Source organism: Anabas testudineus, chromosome 1 (genome assembly GCF_900324465.2).
Source record: "Anabas testudineus chromosome 1, fAnaTes1.2, whole genome shotgun sequence".
NCBI lineage: Eukaryota > Metazoa > Chordata > Actinopteri > Anabantiformes > Anabantidae > Anabas > Anabas testudineus.
Genome location: NC_046610.1, coordinates 23,059,282 through 23,081,769, shown reverse-complemented (window position 1 = coordinate 23,081,769; position 22,488 = coordinate 23,059,282). Strand labels below are relative to the sequence as shown.

Genomic DNA, 22,488 nt, shown 5'->3' with positions numbered 1-22,488 from the left:
TGTAAAGATCCACACTACCACGTGGTACCACATGGTAATTATACTTCTATAGCTAATTCACAAATAGAAAGATGACATCTAACCTTAGATACAATCTTACAACATGTAAATGTCAAAAAAGTGTCAATTAATCAATCAGTTATTCTCGAATCGATAAAAAAATAAAACCCTGTTGGTCTGTTGCTGCTTGGGCACATGGATGCTGCTTTTTTGGTGAAGGCCTTCAACCATTCCTACGGTTAAATGTAGTGGTGGGAGCATTATGCTGTGGGGCTGTATAGTGAACTTTGCTCAGATGTATGAGATCAAGAAGAAAGATTATGTAGCCATTTTTAAGGACGATATAAAAAAAGACAATGACCCAAAACATACATCCAAGTCAGAACAAAATGTTTGAAGGACACCAAAATCATGGTACTTTAGTGGCTGTCACAGAGTCCAGATCTCAGTCCAATTGAGAATCTGTGTTGGGACCTAGTTAGAAAGTACCATAAGAGAATGACTTTAGACTATCAGCAGTCTATGACTACAAAGACACAGTGATCTGTATCTGCTACAGCCTAACTATAGTCTGTAGATAGACGCCTAGGTAGAGGTCTGTGTAGCAGCCTGGTTCAACTTTTGTAATGAACATTTTCCATATTTATATTACATTTCCATATCTGTATGTATGGAGGTGATTGAAGTGTAGGCTAACTGAAGTTCTTTCGATTACTGAAGAGAGTTTCTTTCTTCTTTATGTCCTCAAACCTGCACTGATTGCATCTTTACCTTGTTTTAACAACCTTTCAGTTTCTGCCCGCCGCCACTTTGAACAGCGTCGCAGCTTCCGTCCCGTGGATGAGGAGGAAGTGAGAGGAGGGAAAACGGAGCAATCGAGCGCAGCGGCTGGAGCGGACGGAGCGGCGCCATCTCTCAACTCTACTCGTCTGGACTACCCGGGCTAACTTTAGCTACATGTGCTGAGGTCGAGGGGGAAACTGATCTCCACCGCAACGATGCCGACAGTGACTTTACCGCCGAAAGAAAACGCCCTCTTCAAGAGGATCCTGGTCAGTTCGTTGTTACAGAGCTGCGTGGCGTTAGCTGGCGTGAATACCGACAACCGAGGAGTTTAAAGATCCATCGGTGGCACCCGGGGTGTCAGTGGAGCTCCTCGGCTGTTAGCATTAGCCTCAGATTGTTAGCAAAATGGCATCATTGAATGGGTTAGCCAGCCCGACCCTGATGCGCGCTGTCACTGTGCGGTTAAACCAAAATGGTTGTTCTTGACTTTGTTATGATTCTGGTAGACGTTTTCACGAAGAGTACAATACGGCACTGATGAAAAATGCAGTGGTGCTGGAGTGAAGAGCCGCATTTTGGCTAGTTGCGACAGGCCTCCCCGCTTGTCAAACACAACCAATAACTTAACGCTAACGCTAGGGTCCATGATGGCTAACTCGCGTTAACAGTCATGTGTTCGAGTTAGCATCTCGAGTTGCTTTTGTAAATATTGCTAAGCTGTCCCTATAAATGTTGTTGCATTTGCTTTGGTGTTAGCTGACACAAACCCTCGTCTTTACTGATATATAGTGTACATTTATTTTGTGCCACACCTGGGCCATGCTAACCTGCTATCGGAGCTCAGCCCACTTGCTGGGCATTTGACATTAGCTAATCGGCTAACTAGCCAACTAACGTTAAATGTCTTTGTTTCGCGGACTTTTGGTGATTGTCAGTTTTCATTTGTGTATGTGGAACCTCGACCTGCACACATTAACATCACCAGTCTAAGTAAGAATAGGTAAAAATAGTAGTGCATGCGTGAAGATTATACGATACTTGGGTAAGGACCGGTGCGACTGTGCCAGCAAATCGGTAACGCTAGCTAGCTGCTTCAGGCCTGCTGTGCGCTGGCAGCTAGCTACCCACCCATCAGCATCCATCCCTCTCTTCCATGTTTGAATCTCTATGTCGACCCGCAGTTGGATATCTGCACACGCAGAAATGTTTAAACCGGCGTGGATCAAGTCTAGTTCAGGATTTTGTTTAGCAGGATGTAACTGAAGAGTCTGGACTCAGTGTAGTGAAGCGTTCCTCTTCTTCTGTCATATTTTCTGGTTCTCAGCGTGTGTGTGTGTGTGTGTGTGTGTGTGTGTGTGTGTAGTGTGTGTTGTTAAACATCTGTGACTTTTTTTTATTATCGTTTTGAAAGGCAGGGATGTTTATAAGCACATTGGAAAAGACTGGCACTCGGTCACTCCACCTCTGGCAGGGCCAACATTCACCTGATCCTGAGCCTGTGTTTTCTGCCTCCCTCAGAGGGGGTATTACTTTTCATCAAACACTTGTTGGGCTGATATATTATATATATATTTTTTTTTTCAATTGTTGCTAAATTTACCAATGAATTAGTAACATTATTCCAGAGTGCAGACATTCAACAACAAGGTTAAATACTTTGACAAGCAAATAGTTGAGGTTAACATGTTTTGTGTTTGATAGTTGTGCTCATTTAACAGAATTACATCCTACAACATACTTAAAATACTCCATAACACATTTTTTGCTGTGCTACCAGTGCTTCAGATTATTCCCATACATCATAATGGTTTTGGGGAATTTGTGGAGGATGTAGTAGATATTTAGTCAGTTATATTATATAGTATATTGTATAGTTATATTTAGTAGAGTTTAGTGGTGAAACAACTGTTCCATGTGCCAAAAACTAGAATACAATGACTACCATTAAACTTTATGCACTGAAGTTGTGATATGAGACTTGGAACTGTTTTCTTCCAGGCCGTAGTCAGGAGTAGACCACACCTTACATTTATTTTTGCTTTCCCAGACCGGGTGCTCAAATGCATTATTAGAAGTTGGCAGTTTTCCAACTTCTGCATGGCAGTCCAGTTGGTCTTTCAAGGAAAGGGGAGATGCTAACTTGAAATATTTTCAGCTGGATTTGAACTTGTAGAGCAGCCCTTTAGGTCCAAACATACTTCTAATTTGATCCTGGAATTGCATCAGCAAAAGCTAAACCTATATTTATCATTATTTCATCCACAGTAACTTTTTTTGAACTGTAGAATTGTGACTCAGAGGAGTACAATCAGGTATGAGTTGTCTTGGCATGTGATAATCTTTAGACTGATTTTTAAAACTGGACTTCCAGGTTTTTAAATTTACTAAGACCTGTAGCAAAATGCTCACACAAAAGAAGCACCTTAGGTTTTCTTGTTAAGTACTCAGAACAGATTCAGTAGAGTGAACTGAAAGTTATGGACTGCCAGGTATGTTATGGGCAACGTTTGGTGTGTAGATGCTGTACAGTGTGATTGCAAATATTCTTATAGTGCAAAGAAAATAATGCATCTTGAGAGTCTTGAAAAGCTTTATCATAGTTGGTACATTTACTTAATGTAAAAGTTAATTTAGCTACCTTCACATGTGACAAAGTAGGCTTTCAACAGAGTACTGAGTGAGAACTGCTGTCACCATCTTGAGTTGTCTTTTTCTGATTTAAGCATTTTCAGTTTGCAACCCCAATAATCTTCCTCATCCCCTCGTTTCTTCCAACATGATGTGATTCCAATACCACTGTTTTAGAGCAGGCTTTGAAATGTTTTCTCTGCATCTAACATTTGCCCCGACAGCTCCTCGCAGCTAGCACCTCCGCTTAGAGCCACAGTACTCTGACAGTTGGTCTCTATAACTCTGGGGGCTGAGTTATTTTGGGTGATGTGGAGAATATGCTGGATAAGCACAGCTGGTGGTGTTGCTAAATTTACATGAAATGTGCAGTACAGTATTTGTGTGTACTAGCATCTGTATAGTTTCATAAAGCATGTATGAGTTATTGAACTGTCATTTGCAGTAGATGTTGCAAACTTGACATTATTTATTGTCTGTGTTAGATGTTGTTAAATGTAGAGTGTGTTATAATGATGAAGACCCTTGTTCGGCTGAAGGCTATTACCATAGATGCCTTCTTTCTATTTTAACCAGATACAATTTTAAAAGTGTTTTGAAAGACCTAGATTATAGTACAGCTTATGTAACTGAGTTTTTACATTACCAGTGTTGGTGTTTGGTGTCCTGAATGTTAATACCCATTTCAGATCGGTATGGGTTCAGGGCTGCTGCATTCTTGGCGTTATTTCTCTAAATGTTAATGAAGGCGAAGCCACATGTCTTCAGCTCCAAACATTGTGAAACTCACTTCACTTCACTAACCCTTCTTACATAACTTTGTTTCACTTGATTTCCAATCAATAAAAATAGTTTACTCTGCAATCCACTGGTGCACGTGGGCAAGTCTTGGTGTCCTCCGTGCATATGCGCATAGCAAGAACCCAGTGTGTTGTTTTTTTTAGTAGTGCGACAAGGAGTTAGTATTCAAGACTCGGTGCAAAGCTCAGATCTTATGCTGGTGTTGTTAATATCTTGATTTATATAATTAATCACGGTAGTGGTTTTGATAAGTTGTGATCTAGTAATTTGTTTTGATTCTGCATGTGGAGAGTAAATCACATGCTTTAGGTTTGGGTATATAATGGTGTGTGTGTGTGTGTGTGTGTACATTCTTTCATGCGTGTCAAAATGACTTCCTATTAGCTGTTTACATAATGTACTGTTGTGCAGTCTTACGTGTGTTCGAATGTTAGTCGAAAGTTCAGAATTTCTGCATTTATGAACTGGTGTTTACATCTAGACATCTTGAACGATATAAAACATCTTTTGTTGCAGATAACACAATTCCAACTCTGGGAAAGTACTGTGTCCAGCAGGCGTTTCTTCTTACCCAGGTGGAACCTGTGAGATTCATAGTTTACTCTTAGTTTTAGCCTTGGCTTTACCTCTGAAGACTCTTGTTTAAAAAGTAAAATCTGCAGATCAGAGAAAGTAGGAGAAAAGCAAGCCTATTGTGAATGCCAGAAATAGTTGTAATGGGCTTAGCCACTACAAACTGAAATGCCCTGAATAAGAAAGAAATCACTGGTGTATTGAGCTACATAGAGTGAGTCAGCCAAGGAAAACAACTGTGACAATTACTTGTAATTTCATAAACGACCCTGTACATGAAGTTGTTAACTTCCTTGTTTGACGTCGGTGGTGGGACAACAAAATGCTATCTGCCAGCTTACCTCTTTCTAACTCTTGCTTTCCTGTGTGCACACACACAGCATCTCCCCTGGTAGGCAGTGATCTGCTTAAAAAGAGAGGTGATGTACTGTGGATTGTGCAACTGCATACCTAAATATAACTTGAAAAATGCTTGCAATTTCTTTAAGGTAGTGTAATTTTTGTGCTAGGAGTGAGTAGTGGACTTAATGTTGTTCTCTTAATCTAATGTTATTTCCTGTTCTTTTGACAGCGTTGCTACGAACACAAACAATACAGAAATGGCCTCAAGTTCTGCAAACAAATCCTGTCCAACCCCAAGTTTGCAGAGCATGGAGGTAAGCAGCACGAGTATGAAAGCGTGCATGAAACAAAAAGGTTACTTTTAATAAGAAGCATCACAGTCTTCTCATTTCTGTGCAGAGACCCTGGCGATGAAGGGCTTGACCCTGAACTGTCTGGGGAAGAAGGAGGAAGCCTACGACCTGGTGAGAAGAGGCCTGCGCAATGACCTCAAGAGCCACGTCTGTATCCTTACACATGGTTGTTTCACTAAAATGCTGTGCACTAATAAAGGAGAAAAGGCACTTCGGATTTTCAATAGTGAGTTCTGCAGAATGTGAAAGTGTGTGTGTGCGCATGCACGTGTGTAATGCCACAGGACCTTGAGATGCCATTGTGTAGAGGCTCTTTGCCTCTCAGGAGCGCAGTCAGCATATCCTCTCTGTTCTCTTTCTGCCCCTCCCTCTCCCCGTGTGACTTCCAGACTGAAATCTGTGCACCTTTCCAGCAGTTAAGTGCTATTTCAGCCTAAGCCACGCTTAAAGTCAACATATCTCTGAGCAGACAACATGTGCATATCTATTTAACTTCACAACTCATTTTTCTATGTTTATATTAATATATTCAAAGGATTAATGCTTGTATACGAAGTGCTTTGTTTAAAAGAGGCTTAGCAACATAATGTCATTTTAGTTCATAGTCAGAGATTTAGGGAATGTTTTAGTAAATTTGTCTATTCAGTAAGACCACAGAGCCTGTAGGGATATTGCAATAATGGAATAATTAAAATAAGGGAAATGATTGTTTGTGATCAGCAGTGCTAATTATTTTTATGTACAGGTCTTAGCAAAAAATAAATCATTAAGTGATATGAAGGTTGTGAATGAGTTACATCAGTTGTCCGTGCAGAGGACAAACTGCGCCCTTCTGTTAAAACCTTTCTAACATTGATTTGAGTGTATGGTGGAACTGTGTGTGCATGTTCCTTAACTTTCCTCGCATCCCAGGCTGGCATGTATACGGCCTACTGCAGCGCTCAGATAAGAAGTACGATGAGGCCATCAAGTGTTACCGCAACGCTCTGAAGTGGGACAAGGACAACCTGCAGATCCTCAGAGATCTCTCCCTGCTTCAGATCCAGATGAGAGACCTGGAGGGCTACAGGGTGAGGACTGACAGGAGAACTCAGGAACAGTGGTTTCTGAAATATATGTTTGATTTCTTATAATAAAAAGCCACTATCAGCCATGCTCACCCATGCGAAGATCAGCGCAAACTTGTGAGGTGCAGATATCAGAAATATAACTTAAAAATACAAGACACAGAACTAACTTGCGTGGAAAAAGAACTTTCCTGAATACACACTTCCATCTGTCACTAAGCCTGATCCAGGACACAGTGTGGCACTGACTTGGAGAGGACTGAGTAGATCAGCAGGCGAGTACCAGGTTTCTGTCAGTATCCACAATGTAGAGCAGCTCTCCTGGGACACACGCTGGGATTTAGATGCTTATTTAGTCAAAGGTAGAAAATGGGGAAAATGAAAGTGCAGTTGAAAGGATTAAAAATATGGACGAGAGAGGCAGAGAGAGAAGCAGTGAGTCGGAGCATATCAGTGTTTTGGGTTGTTTTTTGTTGTTTTTTTTTTTGCCAGTGAGCAACATTCTGGCATTGATACCATGAATCAGTTAAATTGTTCTTCACCACCATGTGCTACCACCACCACCTCACTTACTACTAATTAATTTTCACTTATTTAATAAACATAAGTTCTTTTTTTTTTTTTTTCTTTACAGGAGACACGTTACCAGCTGTTGCAGCTGCGTCCAGCACAGCGGGCTTCCTGGATCGGCTACGCCATCGCCTATCACCTCTTGGAAGACTACGAGATGGCTGCCAAGATCATTGAGGAGTTTAGGAAAACACAACAGGTTAGACCAGCATTTTACTTATAGAAGGGTGCCTCTTTCATCCTGCACACAGTGGAATAGGTAAGGTGTGGTTACAAGTTAGGGTACCTGCATTGTAGCCAGTCGTCTTCTCAGCACAGTCTTAAAAGGGTGTTGCCTGTATGCTCTGTGGTCATTGGTCATAGCTTTTATAGAGCTTTCCCTCGCTCTGGTTTGCTCCCGATAAGACCAGTCTGCTTCCTGTCTTTGTGCCATATATGTAATATAACAAGCTGGCGTGACAAAGCAAACGCATACATACACAAAAAAATGATGCAGAGTTTCCTGAACAGTAAAAACGCAGAAGTCAAACCTGTGGTTGCAGTAATTTCACACTGTTGTTCTTGCTTGTAAGAGAGACATGATTTTAATATAATGGCAGTTTACCATGGCCACTTTTACATAAAACTGGCAGTGGCAGTCTGAGTAGATCTTGCTAGAGAAACAACAGTTTCATAAGAGCACAACTCTGAATTGACAGCTGACAGGTTACAGCAGCACATGGTTAAACATGCAGCAAGGGGGGGGGTCATAAATGTTGTGTTGTGTTGTGCTGTGTACCACTCTAAGATTCCTGCAACTTATTCAGTATCTCAAGCTCTTTTAAGACATGGAGTATATACAGAGTATAATTGACTTTCATTTTTTATTAATTTTTCTGTTAATGTTTCTCATATTTTGGTTTCAGTTGTAGTTTTAATTTTAGTTGAGGATAAACATTAACCAAGAAAGAGTAGGGTATGAAAATAATCTACCAATCAAGAGTCATTTTTCACATTTCAAACATGCGCTTCTTTCTGTGCTCTTTCTCTGTGTCTTTCTATCAGCAAGTTGTATGGAATGATGACCTTGAGATTTGTTAGGGTTTCTGCCTTTATTTTCTAGGCCACAGACACCATCACCTGAAGTTATATGGTCTGAAACCAAAAATTTGTCAATTCCAACCTACATTTTATTTTAGTTTTACAGTTGGTTGTTGTTGTTGTTTTGTAAATTATTGTATTTAGCTTTATTAACACACCTAAAAACCCTCAAAACCAACTTAACGTTTTTTCATTCAATACTTGTAGTAAATGGATTTAAAACAGGCAGTTGGATATGCTCTCTGATACGAAAAGATGACGTTTATGTCAAAATATAACAGTGCCATGAGAAGAACTGTGAGAGATAACCAAACACTGCTCCCTCGCTTGTGTGGTCTGTCCAGACGTCTCCGGACAAAGTGGACTACGAGTACAGCGAGCTGCTGCTGTACCAGAACCAGGTGTTGAGGGAAGCAGGCCTGCACAAGGAGGCCCTCGAGCATCTCTCCAACTATGAGAAGCAGATCTGTGACAAGCTGGCAGTGGAGGAGACACGAGGTGGGTTGCTTTTACACTTCTCAATGTCACGCTGAAGCGGAACCTGTTAAATGCCATGTTTTTATATTGGAAAGTCAGTGTGACCGGGGTGTTTGAAATTGCGGATGCTGCAGCTTTTTCTTTTCAGACACCCAGTAAAAAACAGTTTATGCAGAGTTCAGGTTTAATGTCTGTATTTGCAAGATTCCAGTTTAAATTTTATTTTATGCTGCTGCAACATTTGGAGGTTTCTCTGTTTTTGTTTTGATTTGTTTTATTTGCATTATATGTTTGAGTACTACGTGTGATACTAAAGCTGTTCCTGGTGCTTCTGTAGGAGAGCTGCTGTTGAACTTGGAGCGTCTGGAAGAAGCAACAGAAGTTTACTGTCGCCTGCAGGAGAGGAACCCAGAGAACTGGTCTTATTACCACGGCCTGGAGAAGGCACTAAAACCAAGTATGAAACAATTTTCCTTCAAGCACCAGCTTCATCATCATTGACCATTACAAAATTTGCTTTAATTATTCAGGCTACACTTGTCAGCACTGCTGAATTTAAGTGTGTGTGTCTTGTTTGTTTGTCAGGCACGGTAGAGGAAAGGCACAAGATCTATGAAGATGCCTGGGAGAAGTTTCCCAAAGGACTTGTTCCTCGTCGACTTCCCCTCAGCTTCCTCTCTGGTATGGTCAATAACACACAGCTTTTCTGCTGTGATTACTTTGTATTTGACTGTGTGTAAGTGGAACTAAAGTTTCTCATTACTTGTTTGTTTGCAGGCGAGAAGTTCAGAGAGTGTTTGGACAGGTATCTGAGGATGAACTTCAGTAAAGGTTGTCCACCCGTCTTCACCACACTCAAATCCCTGTACAACGACAAAGAAAAGGTGATGACACATCTGCTAAAGATGCCTAATGACTGATCAGACTGACAGTCTTTTTTAGCACTTCACTTTAAACCTTGTGTAACACGCCAGAGGAATTGAGGCACAAATACTAGTTTAATACCGTTTATATTAAAATCTTTCTGAAATATTACCCTACAAATGAAGTGAGGTCATGAACTTCTTTCTCTTTGCAGGTGGCAATAATAGAGGAGCTGGTGGTCAGCTATGAGACTTCATTAAAAAGCTGTCGAATGTTCAGCCAGAATGGTAAGGAGAACTTACCGTTCTTACCGTTAAATGTGTGCTCTAAGTGTTGCAGTCTTTTGTTTTTGACCCTAACATTGGAAACTCAGTATCTGCTTGCACTATCACAGACGACGGCAAGGAGGAGCCTCCGACCACATTGCTCTGGGTTCAATACTTCCTGGCACAGCACTACGACATGATTGGCCAGCAGACACTGGCTCTAGAATACATCAACGCAGCCATTGAGAGCACGCCTACGCTAATCGAACTCTTCCTTATCAAAGCCAAGATTTACAAGGTACCATACGTGACATATTTGTACACGTGTTTGCTGTTGTACATACAGTATGTCAGGAGCATATTGTATTGACCTTTATCCTCCCCCAGCATGCTGGGAACATCAGAGAGGCCGCTCAGTGGATGGATGAGGCTCAGGCTCTGGACACTGCAGACAGATTCATCAACTCCAAGTGTGCCAAGTACATGCTGAAAGCTGGCATGGTCAAAGAGGCAGAGGAAATGTGTTCCAAGTTCACACGGGTGAGAAAACTTAGTTTGGAAATATCAACTTGTATTTGTCATGGCCCTGTATACTGTACAGCACTATCCTAAAACTGTAAGTAACTGGGGCTTTAATTTTGACAGATAATTACCACAGAATTACAAATACAAGATGGCTTGTGCTTCTGCAATGACGGAGCAACCCATTCATTATGTATCATATTATATTTAGGAGTTAGTGGTGTTGGTAGCAGTTTCTTCTGTTCACTGTGTGGGTGTTTCTGTTGGGAATGAAAGAGGCTTTCTGCAACTGAAAGAAAGCTCTAATCTTTATGACGTAGTTATTTCATCTGGTGAACTGTGCCATTTGTGAGATGCTGTCATCCCGTGGTCGGCCAAATTCGTCTGCATTTTTAATTAATTGGCATTAGCCACTACACCACTGCTAGCAGATTAATTAAAAAAAAAAAAAAAAAAGATGTCTGCAGACACATCTGAAGCCTACACTAAAAACATTTCATGCGTACATGCGCCTGTAAGAATGTGAAAAATTATTTTATTGCAGCAGTGTAAGGGACTTTGCTTGATCCATTGAGCTGTGAGTGAGATTAGCAGATCTGAAAATACTGTTATGGTGTTTGTGTGCATCCTCTCCCCTCTGTCTGTGTGTCTGTGACCGAGGCCGGAGCGAGACAAGACTTGACTGGTTTACAACACACTGTCACACATTACCTGTCACTAAATGTGTGAGAAAAGTGGGCAACAAAGCAATAAAATAGTTGTTTAAAATCCCCCAAATCCCATCCCTAAGAAGCAGATTTGCAGAGTAACAAACATCCCACGTCTCTTGGAAGTTTCAGATTACAGATTTTAATAGCTGATGACCTCAAATTGACTGATGACCTCAAACAGTTTAGGTGAAATCAGGCCAGGTTAGCATAGGTTACCATGGCGATCTACATCAATTAAATGTAAGCCAGCTTCATATTCCTTGCGAAGCCTCAAGACATTGGAAAAACCAGTAATATTGTCAAATTACTCTTGAGCTAGAACTATGTTTTTTGTTGTAACTGTTTTATGTATCAATCTAAGTAGAAATAGTGTGATAGTCAGTGTAATTCAAAAACTGCCTTTTAATGAAATGAGCAGTATACTATATGTAACCTATATGAGTCTTGCATGAATAATAGCTAGGCAATAACGTTTGATAACTACTTGATACACTGCCCATCCAAAAAAAAAAGTCTCCACCTGGATTTAACTAAGCGACTAAAAGCAAAAGCCTTCCATTGGATAGTGACTGCATGGATGATTACATTTCAGCTGGCAACTAGTTATTTAACCCTAACTGATGCAGTGAATAGCTTCTCATTTCTTAAACAACTATGTCGGAAGCAAAGAAAGCATCTAAGGAGATTGCTGAAACAACTAAAACTGGGTTAAGAACTGTCAATGGAAGAAGGTCATGTGGTCTTTTGCTTTGCTCATACATGCCTCTGTGTCTTGTGCTTTCTCAGGAGGGAGCGTCAGCAGTGGAGAACCTGAACGAAATGCAGTGTATGTGGTTTCAGACAGAGTGTGCACTTGCCTACAAGGCCATGAACAAGTTTGGGGAGGCTCTCAAGAAGTGCCACGAGATCGAAAGGGTGAGCTTTTCCTGCATGCTGTGCTGGAATAACACACCTTAACGATCCTCATAAGGTTCTTATTGTTATTAAATCCTTAATTTTCTTTCCCTACTCTCATCAGCATTTTGTGGAGATCACAGATGACCAGTTTGATTTCCACACATACTGCATGAGGAAGATGACACTACGCTCTTATGTGGACCTGCTGAAGCTGGAGGACGTTCTCCGCATGCATCCCTTCTATTATAAGGCTGCGGTTACCGCCATCCAGATCTACCTGAGTCTCCATGACAACCCTCTGACTGACGACAGCAAGGAGCTGCAGGCTGACACTGGTGAGAGGACAGAGAGTTGGGACATGACTGTGCTGGGTGAAACTTGTGGAGTCCTATTTGTATTACTGAGTTTTCTGTGGATTTAAAAATGCTCTTGTCACTGATAAGACATTGACCACTCTTGTTGCCTCTCTTTAGCTAACCTCTCGGACAAAGAGCTGAAAAAACTAAGGAACAAGCAGCGGCGAGCGCAGAAGAAAGCCCAGCTGGAGGAGGAGAAAAAGAACGCAGAGAAGGAGAAGCAGCTTAAGAACCAGAAGAAGAAGAAGGAAGATGATGATGAGGAGATCGGAGGACCCAAAGAGGAACTCATTCCTGACAAACTGGTTAAGGTTAGCATGACAAACTAGTGTGACAGTAACTGAGTAGTTCTGGTGATACTGACAGTTTTCCCATTTCTTCTCACTTCCTGCTTATAGGTTGAAAATCCACTGGAAGAAGCCATCAAGTTTCTGATGCCTCTCAAACACCTGGTCAAAGAAAAAATAGACACACACCTGCTGGCCTTTGAGATCTACTTCAGGAAAGGTTGCTAGGCATTCACTCTTATACATGTTACTTCACTGACTTTTGTTTTTACTTTGATTTTATAATCTCTTCCTAAACGTTCACTTCTCCTCAACTCATTTCTAATCTGTATTCTCTTTTCAGAAAAATACTTGTTAATGCTCCAGTCCGTGAAGAGAGCCTTGGCCATCGACCCAGAACACCCATGGTTACACCAGTGTCTGGTACGCTTCTTTAAAGGAGGTAAGACAGCTTCTGTTTTACTACGTACCACTCTCACTCTGTTTTACTGCCTGCCACCTATCAACTTCAGTGTTGCCGTTCATTTCTCCTTTGTGCCTCCTCCTTACACTCGTTCTTTTCTACATCCCGGCCCCTCCCTCTATTTCTAATGTATTCCTCCAGTCTCGGAGAGTAAGGAGCTGCCGGAGGTCGTCAGGACGGTCCTGAAGCAGGAGATCACCCGGCTGTTTGGAGACAGCAACGCAAAGAGCTTCAACCAGGCCTACCTCACCAAGCACTCCAACTCAATACCACATAGACTAGCCGGTAGGCACACACAGTTCATCATTCTGATTCTTTATTCTGGAGCTTTTAATGCTTCCTGAGAGCAAAGACGCACCAAGCCAACATCACAGAATTAACAGCTACAAATGCGCTCATCACTTTCATCTGGAGCAAAAAGTGGAGCTTAACCACACACATGAAACACTACAGCCAGCAGGCAACTAGTATGTACATCCTGACTCTCGATACTACATACAGTGGAACTAGTCTGTATTTTTCTTTTAGTGAAGGAAAGCATAGGACCTATATTTGCAAACAAAGCAGTGTTGGCTCAGCATTTTCACACCACTCTTGTTCATCACATGTTTAAATATGCCTTGGAGAGCAAGTCCTATTCCTCCCTTGTAGATTTTGAAAATGTGTGATTTCACCCTTCTCAAAACACAAGCTTTCCCTCAGACTCTCTGTCTGTCTGTCCTGCAGCTGCTAAAATGATGGCGTATCTGGACTCGTCAACGGAAGCAAAGGCAGCAGAGCTGGCGACTGCTCTAGATGAGTCACTCAACAATAGAACCATACAGGTGTGTTTTCATGGAAATGGGTGATTTGACAGTCTTTTGGTAGTAAAGTTTATTGATCCCTCTGGGATAATTGGCTTTTAGTATATCCATCTCTTTGTGAGTTTATTCTTTTCTCCCACAAAAATGTTGACTTTCTTCCTAGAAAGTTGTGTGAGATTTACTTTAGTGATGAATGTCGTAGATCTTCTGATCTAACTCAAAGCAGGAACCAGCTTATTAACTTAAATGCCAAACTGCTTCTTTAATGTAAATATGTTTAATCCAAATAAAAAGCACTATCTTTTTTCAAATCTGTCCTTTGTCACCGTCTTTTCAGATCTGCACAGAGGTCCTCGAGTGTCTCCGAAGTGGTGTCCTGGGCGACTGCAAGGAGCGTGCTGAGTCGTACCGTGCCGAATGTCACAAGCTTTACCCCTACACATTAGCTTTCATGCCTCCTGGATACGAGGAGAACACCAAGATCGCCAATGGAGACATTTCTACGGAAACGGAGGAGCTAGCCAATGAGATGTGAGCGCAGTGAGAGTCACGGCATATGAGAAAAAGGAATTGGGCCGAGCACAGAGCCTTGCGGTACGCCACGCAACCATTTTGTAGAGCCAGACACGGGAAAGAGAAAAATGGTGTTTTTGTTCTTTGGCTCAGCTTAATCAGGTCTGACGCGGCCTGGCTTGGCTCTCTCTCCCACATGGTGAATATCAGGACTGGGTGTGTGAGTGTGTGTGTGAGTGTGCGTGTGTGCGTGCGTGTGCGCGCTTTGAGGGTGTGTTTGTGAGTGCATGTGTGCAGCTGTGTGTATAACCTATTTGTGGGAAAGGGGGGGGAGAGGAAGATAACAGAATGGCCATTTTACTTTTTTAATAGAGCTGACCACCATGCTGAATATAAACAGGAGTTATTTTTTGTTGGGAGAAACTGATGGACGGATATGGACTGACGGTTTCCTCAGAGACGATGAATAACGATGACGGCAACCACTCGAGTTAAACTTGGTGCTGCTCCGGCACACCTATCTCATACTGTGTTTTCCCTTATTTTTAAACAAACGCTCATTTAAATGAAAATCTGTCACGGGGAAACTGGGCCGAGTGGATCTGATCTCTTACAGATCTGCAGGTAACTGAGCGGGAAAAGTTACTGAGGACCTGACATGTGGCAACGGAGAGTGTGAGGCCCAATGGCTACATGGGGCCACAGCACAGAGACGGTGGCCTCACATGTGAACAGTTTATCAGACTGTGCTTCCCTCACTGTTCCTGGTTCAACTTGTAAGCATCTGTTTCTTATGGAGCACCTTGTAGCACAGAATAAAAACTATAACGGTTGTGTGTTGTGCTCCATTTCAAACAAACTGCTACACTTAACGTTTTTACATAGTTCTGAGAGAGTTGAGTAGATTTAAGCAATATCATAGACACCTACCTGTCCACTATTGATCAGTGAAACTGTTCTTGATAATTGTTTTTACATCTGGTTGAAGTTGTTCCACTGGACCTCCTGACAGTCACTTGTGTTGTTGCTGTGGTGGACACTGGTAGAAATGGTTTTATCTGCATGTAAACAGGATGTCTATCAGTCAATGTGGAAGCGAGCCTCACATATGTCTCACTTCAGAGGACTCTTCCCTGCTAATGCAAACAGCTCCACTAAAGGTCGGGGTTCAGCGTCAAAACCTGTTGCCCAAGGTGATAGAAGTGAAAATGTTACAAGGCGAGTTAACGTATGAGCATCTGGAATTTATTTTACTACTTCTGTTCTTTTGTTTTTTTTCCCCCCAGTCTCATTTCTTCCCTTCCCTTTCCCTTAATTTGGGTTCTAATGTGAAAGATCAAATCTGAGATGGTGATGTATGATATCTCTGGATTTTTGTATTAAAACTAAACGAAAGAAAAACATTTGAGTTCTTAGTATCTGTATGTTAAACTGCTGTTAACCTCCATTGACTAACAGTTGCCACAGAGAGAGCTGATAATGGATCAGTTTAGAATCAACATTGCAGGTGAGCTCCTTGATCCAGTTCATCAAGATGAAACATGTCTGTGTTTACAACCAACTCAAAGTTCGATTTTAAAGCCTAAGCACATGTTTGTGATTATTTGACCAATAGATCTCTGAGATTTTTATTATTTACAAGTCAGAACCATTTTGAAGCTGCAACTTCCGCAGTGCACTTTAGCACTTCTCTGAAATCAGAAATGTTATTTAATGGACATCAGGTAATTGTTAAAGGGTTTTTCCCTGCCTAGTCCTGGCATTCATTTAATTTTGAGGTCATATTTATTTGAATCGGTGATAACTTTTTTAGTTTTACAAAATAATTTGTATTGCATCATTTGGTTTATCTTTTTGTATGCTTTTGGGTTTGAGCATAATTTAAAAAAAAAAAATCTGTTACTAAATGTGTGATATAGGGAAAATGTGATTGATTAGGTTGATGAGGATAATTTAATGTAGTGGATTACACAGTGACTTTCCAATAAACTTACTCCACCTACTACAGAAGTAGATTTTGTGTAATATTCGTAATATTTAATCTCGAGTTATGTTCTCTCACTTAGATTTTTGCCTGTGAGAACTTGAGAACTGGCATTTTAATGTTCCACCGTTTAAAACCAGATGTCACTATAATTTGTACATGTCAGCACTGAATATCTTTTTCTTAAGTGACGTTACTCTGTCCTATGAGAGGTTCTACTAGTTCAAAGGAGGAGGTTTCATACGTTTTAGGAAACGGGTGTATTTTAGTGCTAATTTCTGTGACTTTCTGTGATTGCTGGGAGTGGTTCTGAGACACTAGATAACCACGGGCCCAGGACTGTATCATGTTTTATATCAACACGTAAAATGTTATGTAGCACAAATTTCCGATTAGGTCTTACTGCTGTGATGTTTTGGATCCACAAGGTTGGTACAAATAAAGACTAAGCGCCGTGTCATTGTAACCACAGCCCTTCACTGTTTCGCCCTTTTGAGCACAGAGTATAATGAAGGAACTGGCAGCGATGATGAGAGGACACAGTTTGAATTTTCCCACTTGTCCTTCAGAGACACTCTTTAACAACTTCACACAAAGTGCAGCTTGAGGTTCTCACTGGTCACTGGCTTTTTCCCAAGCTATCAACATATCCACATGCTTAAAAAGACACTGTCCACTGACATTTGTCAGCAGATATATTGAAGATGATAGTGACCCCCTGTAGGGGTCAGTTATTAACAGAAGGCTGCACAACCGGTGCGCATCCACCACTAGGAGGCACTGTGGCGGTTCCTGTGGCAGCAGGTGAGAGGATGAGGTCAGTCTGAGCTCCAACATCTCACCGTCTTTACAAAGTGCAGCTCGGCGTGTTTTGGACTGTTCTCTTTCTCTCTGATCTAAAAGCGGAGCACGTTGAAACCAGTAAAGAGGAGAGAGACAGGCAGGGAAACACGAGTGTGCGCCCTGACGCTGCGCTCATGTTGACTTGGATCTCTCCACCCTCACTTCAGTCATCAGCATGTTGCCAAATGAAACGCTCCCTCTCCTCATTCACGCTGCTCACCGCCCTGGAAAGTTTGGAAAGTTTGGAGGGAGCTATTGCTCGGAAACACTGACCACCCAGAAGAAGGATTTTCCAGAAACCCCGTTTATTTGGGTTGTGTCCGCTCAAGCTGCGTCTTTTTAGAAAAGCCGACTTTAGTTACGCTAGTTTCCTGTAAATGGAGTCCTCTCTGGAGTTTTCCAGCTCTCTGGGCAGCGTGTCCTCTCTGCTCAGTCGCTGTCGGACCTTTAAAGTGCTGGTGATCGGGGACTCCGGGGTGGGGAAGACCTGTCTCACACATCGACTCAGCGCAGGACAGTTCCCCAGCAGAGTGGAGGCCACCATCGGGGTGGACTTCCGCGAGAGGCTGCTTGATGTTGATGGAGAGAAACTTAAGGTAAGTGGTGAAGTTGATGCATCACTTACACACAGATAATGAAACCAACACGGAGTGAGTGAGTGTGTGTGTGTGTGTGTGTGTTGGACTGGACGAAGACGGTTCAGTCCTTCTTTTATTTTGGAAATGACACCGTCGATAAAACCCTAGTTCAATTAATGTCTTTGGTTTTAGTGTCGTTGGTTTTCCCAGTAATCCGACTCTTTCAGTTCAAAAGAGATCCTAATATCTCTGTGTTAAAGTGTTAAAGGGCCGTATCCCTGATTTTCAACTGCACACTAGCTGGAAACCTCCTGAAGGAGAGAGAAGCAACCATCCACCAGTCCATCTGCTGAAAAGCTCCTCCACATGACGTCACCTGGAGACCTTTCTCTGCCAGATTGTTCATTGTTCAAATACATCTACTCTCCACATTGATGAGGCTCCTTTACTAATGTCCTACACGCAGTAGTTGCACACACAACGCAGTTATTTGTCTCAGGCTGAATGAGTGGAGAATTCTCTGGATGGCAGAAAATCAGCAGAGCTGCTTGTGTTTGCAGAACTAATGCAGCCTGGAAATCACAGTGAGAGCCACATGCTTGATTTCAGTGTGGTGTAAGCAGTTACCCAACATCAGCATGCTCCCCGCTCCGTCTAATTCAGGTCTGCTTTTCATTTAATCCTGCAGGTGTCATATGAAAGTTACCTTCGAGCTGTATCATGTAAACGCTCATTCAAGAGTGTTCCATGTTAAAGTCGAGGGTGTTAGTTGGACTGCAAGACTTCCTGAGTGTTTCGAAACAACCACATGATGGAGGAAGTGTTGTGACTGAGGATCTGTTTTTTAATTTCAGAGTATATGAGGTTTGAGCTTTGATTTCAAACATACATGCATACATCACATACGTCTTTGCTTTAGTGATGTACCACATAAGACGTGAGAGAGTCCAGGTGGACTGTTGTTTTTATGCATAGTGACTGCTCATTCTACCTTCAGGTGTGTGTGTATATTTGTTCAGTGACACAAATTCCATCACATTGGCTCTGTACACCACCACACTGGATTTGAAATTAAGTTAAAGTATAGACTGAAGGCTTTAATTTAAGGGTTGTGTGGTAATAATAATACTGAATGAACCATATATGAATTCATAGGCCAACCCCTAGTTGTAGTGGCTAAAAAAAGTATTTGTGTTGCATCTGCATTTAGAATTTGTTGTCGTTAACGGTCACTTCCAAACTGCTAGTGAGCAAGCTATGATTAATCTGAAAACCCCATTCAGATGGACTGTTTGGTAGATTTTTAAGATCACAACAAACAACTGTGGTGGACGAGAGAAGAATTCCCTGGTGAAGAAAAACTAATTTAGTCAGCCAGATTAAAAACACCCTATCACATCTGTGTCAAAGTCAACAATCAGGCAAAGAACTGTCCAGAGTAAGACAGGGGGTTTACCACAAGTTATAAACTATTGTTAAGTCTTAAAAACAGGAAGGCCAGATAAAAAAAAAAGAAAGAAAAGCATGCAAAATACCTGTAGAGTTTTGGAACATCAACAACAATCCTATGAGCAGATGAGACAAAAATCCACTTCCACCAGAAAATGGGAAGAGAAGAGAAGCTCATGATCTGAATCTGCCACCTCATCTGTGAGGCATGGTGGAGGCAGTGTTATGGTGTGGGCATGTATGGCTGCCAATGAACTGGATCTCATGTATTTATTAATGATGTGACTGCTGACGAAAGCAGTAGAAATAATGCTGTTTAGAGCTTTGTTCCCTGCTCAGATTAATCCAAAAGGCTTCAAAACTCATTGGATGGAAATCGACCTGAAGCATACTGCAAACGCACCAGACATTCTTTAATGCAAACAAGTTGAATGCTTTTCTCAACCTGAACCCAACTGAGCATGTGTTTGACTTGGTGAACACAAAACACCCACAACAGACCACACAGGCCATCGTCAACCACATGGGATTTGCAACCAAAGATTATAACTGACCATTTAATTAGATTGGATTAGATTGTGCAGATAATTTTGAGCCCCTGAATCTATAAATCAGACGGATCATTTACTTACTCAAATCAAAGCTTTTTTTACACTCTTGGTTGTTTCATTTCAAATCCAACAAAACTGTGCCATTGTCTGAAACTGTACATGAGACTGGATCAGTATTCTTTTGGTTTCATGACACGTCTGGAGTAAATTACTTATTACTTTCTATTTTCCCTCTTAGTGTTAACTTATTATTTGTCTCTATGCATGTTGTTTTTGTGCCCCTTTCAGCTTTGGAAAGAGTATTTCAACACACAATTCCTTTTCCTGTTCGTGCTTTTCTTTTCTTGTGTTTCCTCTTTTTCATATTTGTGTCTCGGCCACCTCCACTCTTCAATGTCTCACTTTCTTCCTTCATTTACCCTTGCTCTCCATCAGCTCCAGCTGTGGGACACGGCAGGTCAGGAGCGCTTTCGGAAGTCCATGGTGCAGCACTACTACAGGAACGTCCATGCTGTGCTCTTCATATATGACGTCACCTGCCCTGTCAGCTTCACTGGCCTGAGCTCCTGGGTAGAAGAGTGTCGGCAGAACTCTGTTGGACAGGAAATCCCCAGGTGTGTGTGTACTGCTACTCGCTCATTACTGATTTCATGGTATCAAACATTTCTAGGTCAGTCACCATCCTATGACTAATAGATGTTTTTGTGATGTCATCCGCCGCCATTATTTGTTCCTCTCTGCTGCCTGTTCTCCTTTCAGGTTCCTGGTGGGTAACAAGAGTGACCTCCGTGACCCCAGCAGAAAGGAATACCAGGTGAGCCAGGAGCAGGCAGTGAGCTTCGCCAAGGCCAACGGCATGATGTTTTTTGAGACGTCCGCCAAGAACCCGCCGATCAAACGTGTGAACGGACAGCGAGGGAATGGAGGGTATCAGCAGGATAATGTGGAGGACATCGTTTTTGCTGTTGGTGCTAAACTGAAGAGACAGAGGAAACATTCGGCAGCAAACGCTCTGGTGAACAATGGATCCTTTAAAGTCATGAACAAGAAAAGAACAGAGAAAGAGCTTTGGACCTGTTGCTGAGAGAGACAACGGCGACAGTTTGAAAGAATGAGTGTTTTAGTTCTTTATGTGTGTATGCATGTCTTTGTGTATGTGAGAGTACATGTTGATAATTTTGCTAAAGTTTAACATGAAGTGCAGTCGCAGTACTCCTATACACATAAATGTGAGATGTCCTACTTGGAAATGTTGTGCATATTTAATCGTACAGTTTACAAGGTTTTCAAAATAAAAGACTGTGCATGTAGACATAATTAGTGGAGGCTCTGATGTGAATGATTTTCTTTACTTCAGTGACAGCGTCAATTCAGAATTGTCAAAATGAGTATGTGCACTTTGTTCCTTCACAGTTTTGATTTTTAGAAAAAAACTACTTTGCCGTCTCTGGTGATAGTGGAACAAAGCATCCTGGGTGGGTTTTCATTCACTTTATTTACTGCACGGTCAGAAATTCAGCTAAGTCGGGGGAAAGACGTGAAGCAAATAAGTAGAAATGTTTAAGTTCCATGAGACATAATTGCTAGAGCAGATTTTTATTTATGATTGTACTTTAAGGCTGACACTCTGGGGATTTACCCTCAATCGAACATCATAAACCTTTATGCCCCAACGATGGGGAACAAAATTGACAGTCCTTCAGCTACAGCAGTCTGAGTTAGATCAGTTAGGTGCAAGTGTGGATCTACAGTGGGTATTTGTAGGGTTTGTCCCCTATGCTGGCCCCCTGTCCCAACCAGCCAAACCTCAAAGGTTTTGTTCTGGATTGTCTTCTGCCGCTTTTGACCATGTCTGCTCCTGTTTGGTACAACATTTTTCTGTTATTAGTTTATTATGCTTCTTTATATGTGTCGGCAGCTCACCAGTGAAACCATGTCCAGAAACCATGAAACCAGAAAGAAAGACAACTACTTGATTTGATTAACTCAGACTGATGATGCCTGATGTTAGGGTATGGAGCATATTCTTTGCATAGGTAGATCTTAAACATTGAACATACATTAGATTAGTTTAAAAGTAGTACAGGCCCAGCAGTACTGTCTACTTACAATGCCTTTATATTGGCCTGAAAAGACTGTTCTGACACTGTATGTTGGTTGGTTAAATGCGCTGATGTCAACACCAATCTTGGCTGTTATGTGTTGTGTGCAGCAGTCATGCACAAGTCTTGTGCACATGTACCGTGTGGAGGCCCTGGAAAATGCATCACATGTGTTGTCATTTTGAGTGCAAGCTATGATTCAGAGGACAGGTCACATGCCATCAAACTTCGCTACTCAACGGCCAAGACAGTTATAGAGCCTGCAACGTGTCAGGGCTGAGCGTGCGTGCTAATGCAAGTGTCACGCTGGTGCAACATTCATCAGCCAAATGGCAGATGTGGAGGAGGAGGCAGTGTTTCACTTCAGTTCTTTTATACTTCTGTAATCTGTAACATTTCAAAAATTACAATGTGCTAAATAAGTGGAGAAAGTGGAAATAACAAAAGTACATGTAGAAAATAAAGTAAAATAGTAAATAAGATTTGCAGGAATCATTTTTTCCTTTAGCCACATAAATGGGCAATCCACCAGTTTTCCACATTAGATTCAGTAACTAGTCTTGGAGAGTCCTGGTAAGTGGGTTACACCGCCCACAAGCACGTGAGCTGTGTAACCAACTGAT

The 22,488-nt window shown here is 41.8% G+C and overlaps 2 protein-coding genes across 2 annotated transcripts; both read left to right on the top strand.

The window, feature by feature from the left end:
- The first annotated feature begins 868 nt into the window (after positions 1-868).
- On the top strand, positions 869-15,761 carry LOC113161999 (N-alpha-acetyltransferase 15, NatA auxiliary subunit). The gene is made up of 20 exons (XM_026359924.1): positions 869-1,052; positions 5,360-5,444; positions 5,530-5,634; positions 6,396-6,553; positions 7,185-7,319; positions 8,545-8,698; positions 9,015-9,134; positions 9,263-9,358; positions 9,455-9,561; positions 9,756-9,828; positions 9,936-10,105; positions 10,195-10,347; positions 11,826-11,954; positions 12,058-12,271; positions 12,410-12,603; positions 12,691-12,799; positions 12,923-13,021; positions 13,184-13,327; positions 13,769-13,866; positions 14,183-15,761. Exons 1-20 carry the CDS (start codon positions 999-1,001, stop codon positions 14,378-14,380), a joined length of 2,595 nt encoding a protein of 864 aa, XP_026215709.1. The 5' UTR covers positions 869-998; the 3' UTR covers positions 14,381-15,761.
- Positions 15,762-17,132: 1,371 nt separating this feature from the next.
- LOC113161273 (ras-related protein Rab-33B-like) lies at positions 17,133-22,294 on the top strand. Its single transcript, XM_026358765.1, has 3 exons — positions 17,133-17,781; positions 20,199-20,377; positions 20,523-22,294. The coding sequence occupies exons 1-3, from the start codon at positions 17,563-17,565 to the stop codon at positions 20,845-20,847; spliced, it is 723 nt and encodes a 240-aa protein (XP_026214550.1). The 5' UTR covers positions 17,133-17,562; the 3' UTR covers positions 20,848-22,294.
- The last annotated feature ends 194 nt before the right edge of the window (positions 22,295-22,488 follow it).

Bases quoted from the DNA above. Each gene is read 5' to 3' on its own strand.
- LOC113161999 (XM_026359924.1), top strand. From the start codon at position 999: ATGCCGACAGTGACTTTACCGCCGAAAGAAAACGCCCTCTTCAAGAGG. The intron at 7,320-8,544 runs GTTAGACCAGCA...TGGTCTGTCCAG, and splicing joins AGTTTAGGAAAACACAACAG to ACGTCTCCGGACAAAGTGGA. The intron at 12,272-12,409 runs GTGAGAGGACAG...GCCTCTCTTTAG, and splicing joins GGAGCTGCAGGCTGACACTG to CTAACCTCTCGGACAAAGAG.
- LOC113161273 (XM_026358765.1), top strand. From the start codon at position 17,563: ATGGAGTCCTCTCTGGAGTTTTCCAGCTCTCTGGGCAGCGTGTCCTCT. The intron at 17,782-20,198 runs GTAAGTGGTGAA...GCTCTCCATCAG, and splicing joins TTGATGGAGAGAAACTTAAG to CTCCAGCTGTGGGACACGGC. The intron at 20,378-20,522 runs GTGTGTGTGTAC...TTCTCCTTTCAG, and splicing joins GTTGGACAGGAAATCCCCAG to GTTCCTGGTGGGTAACAAGA.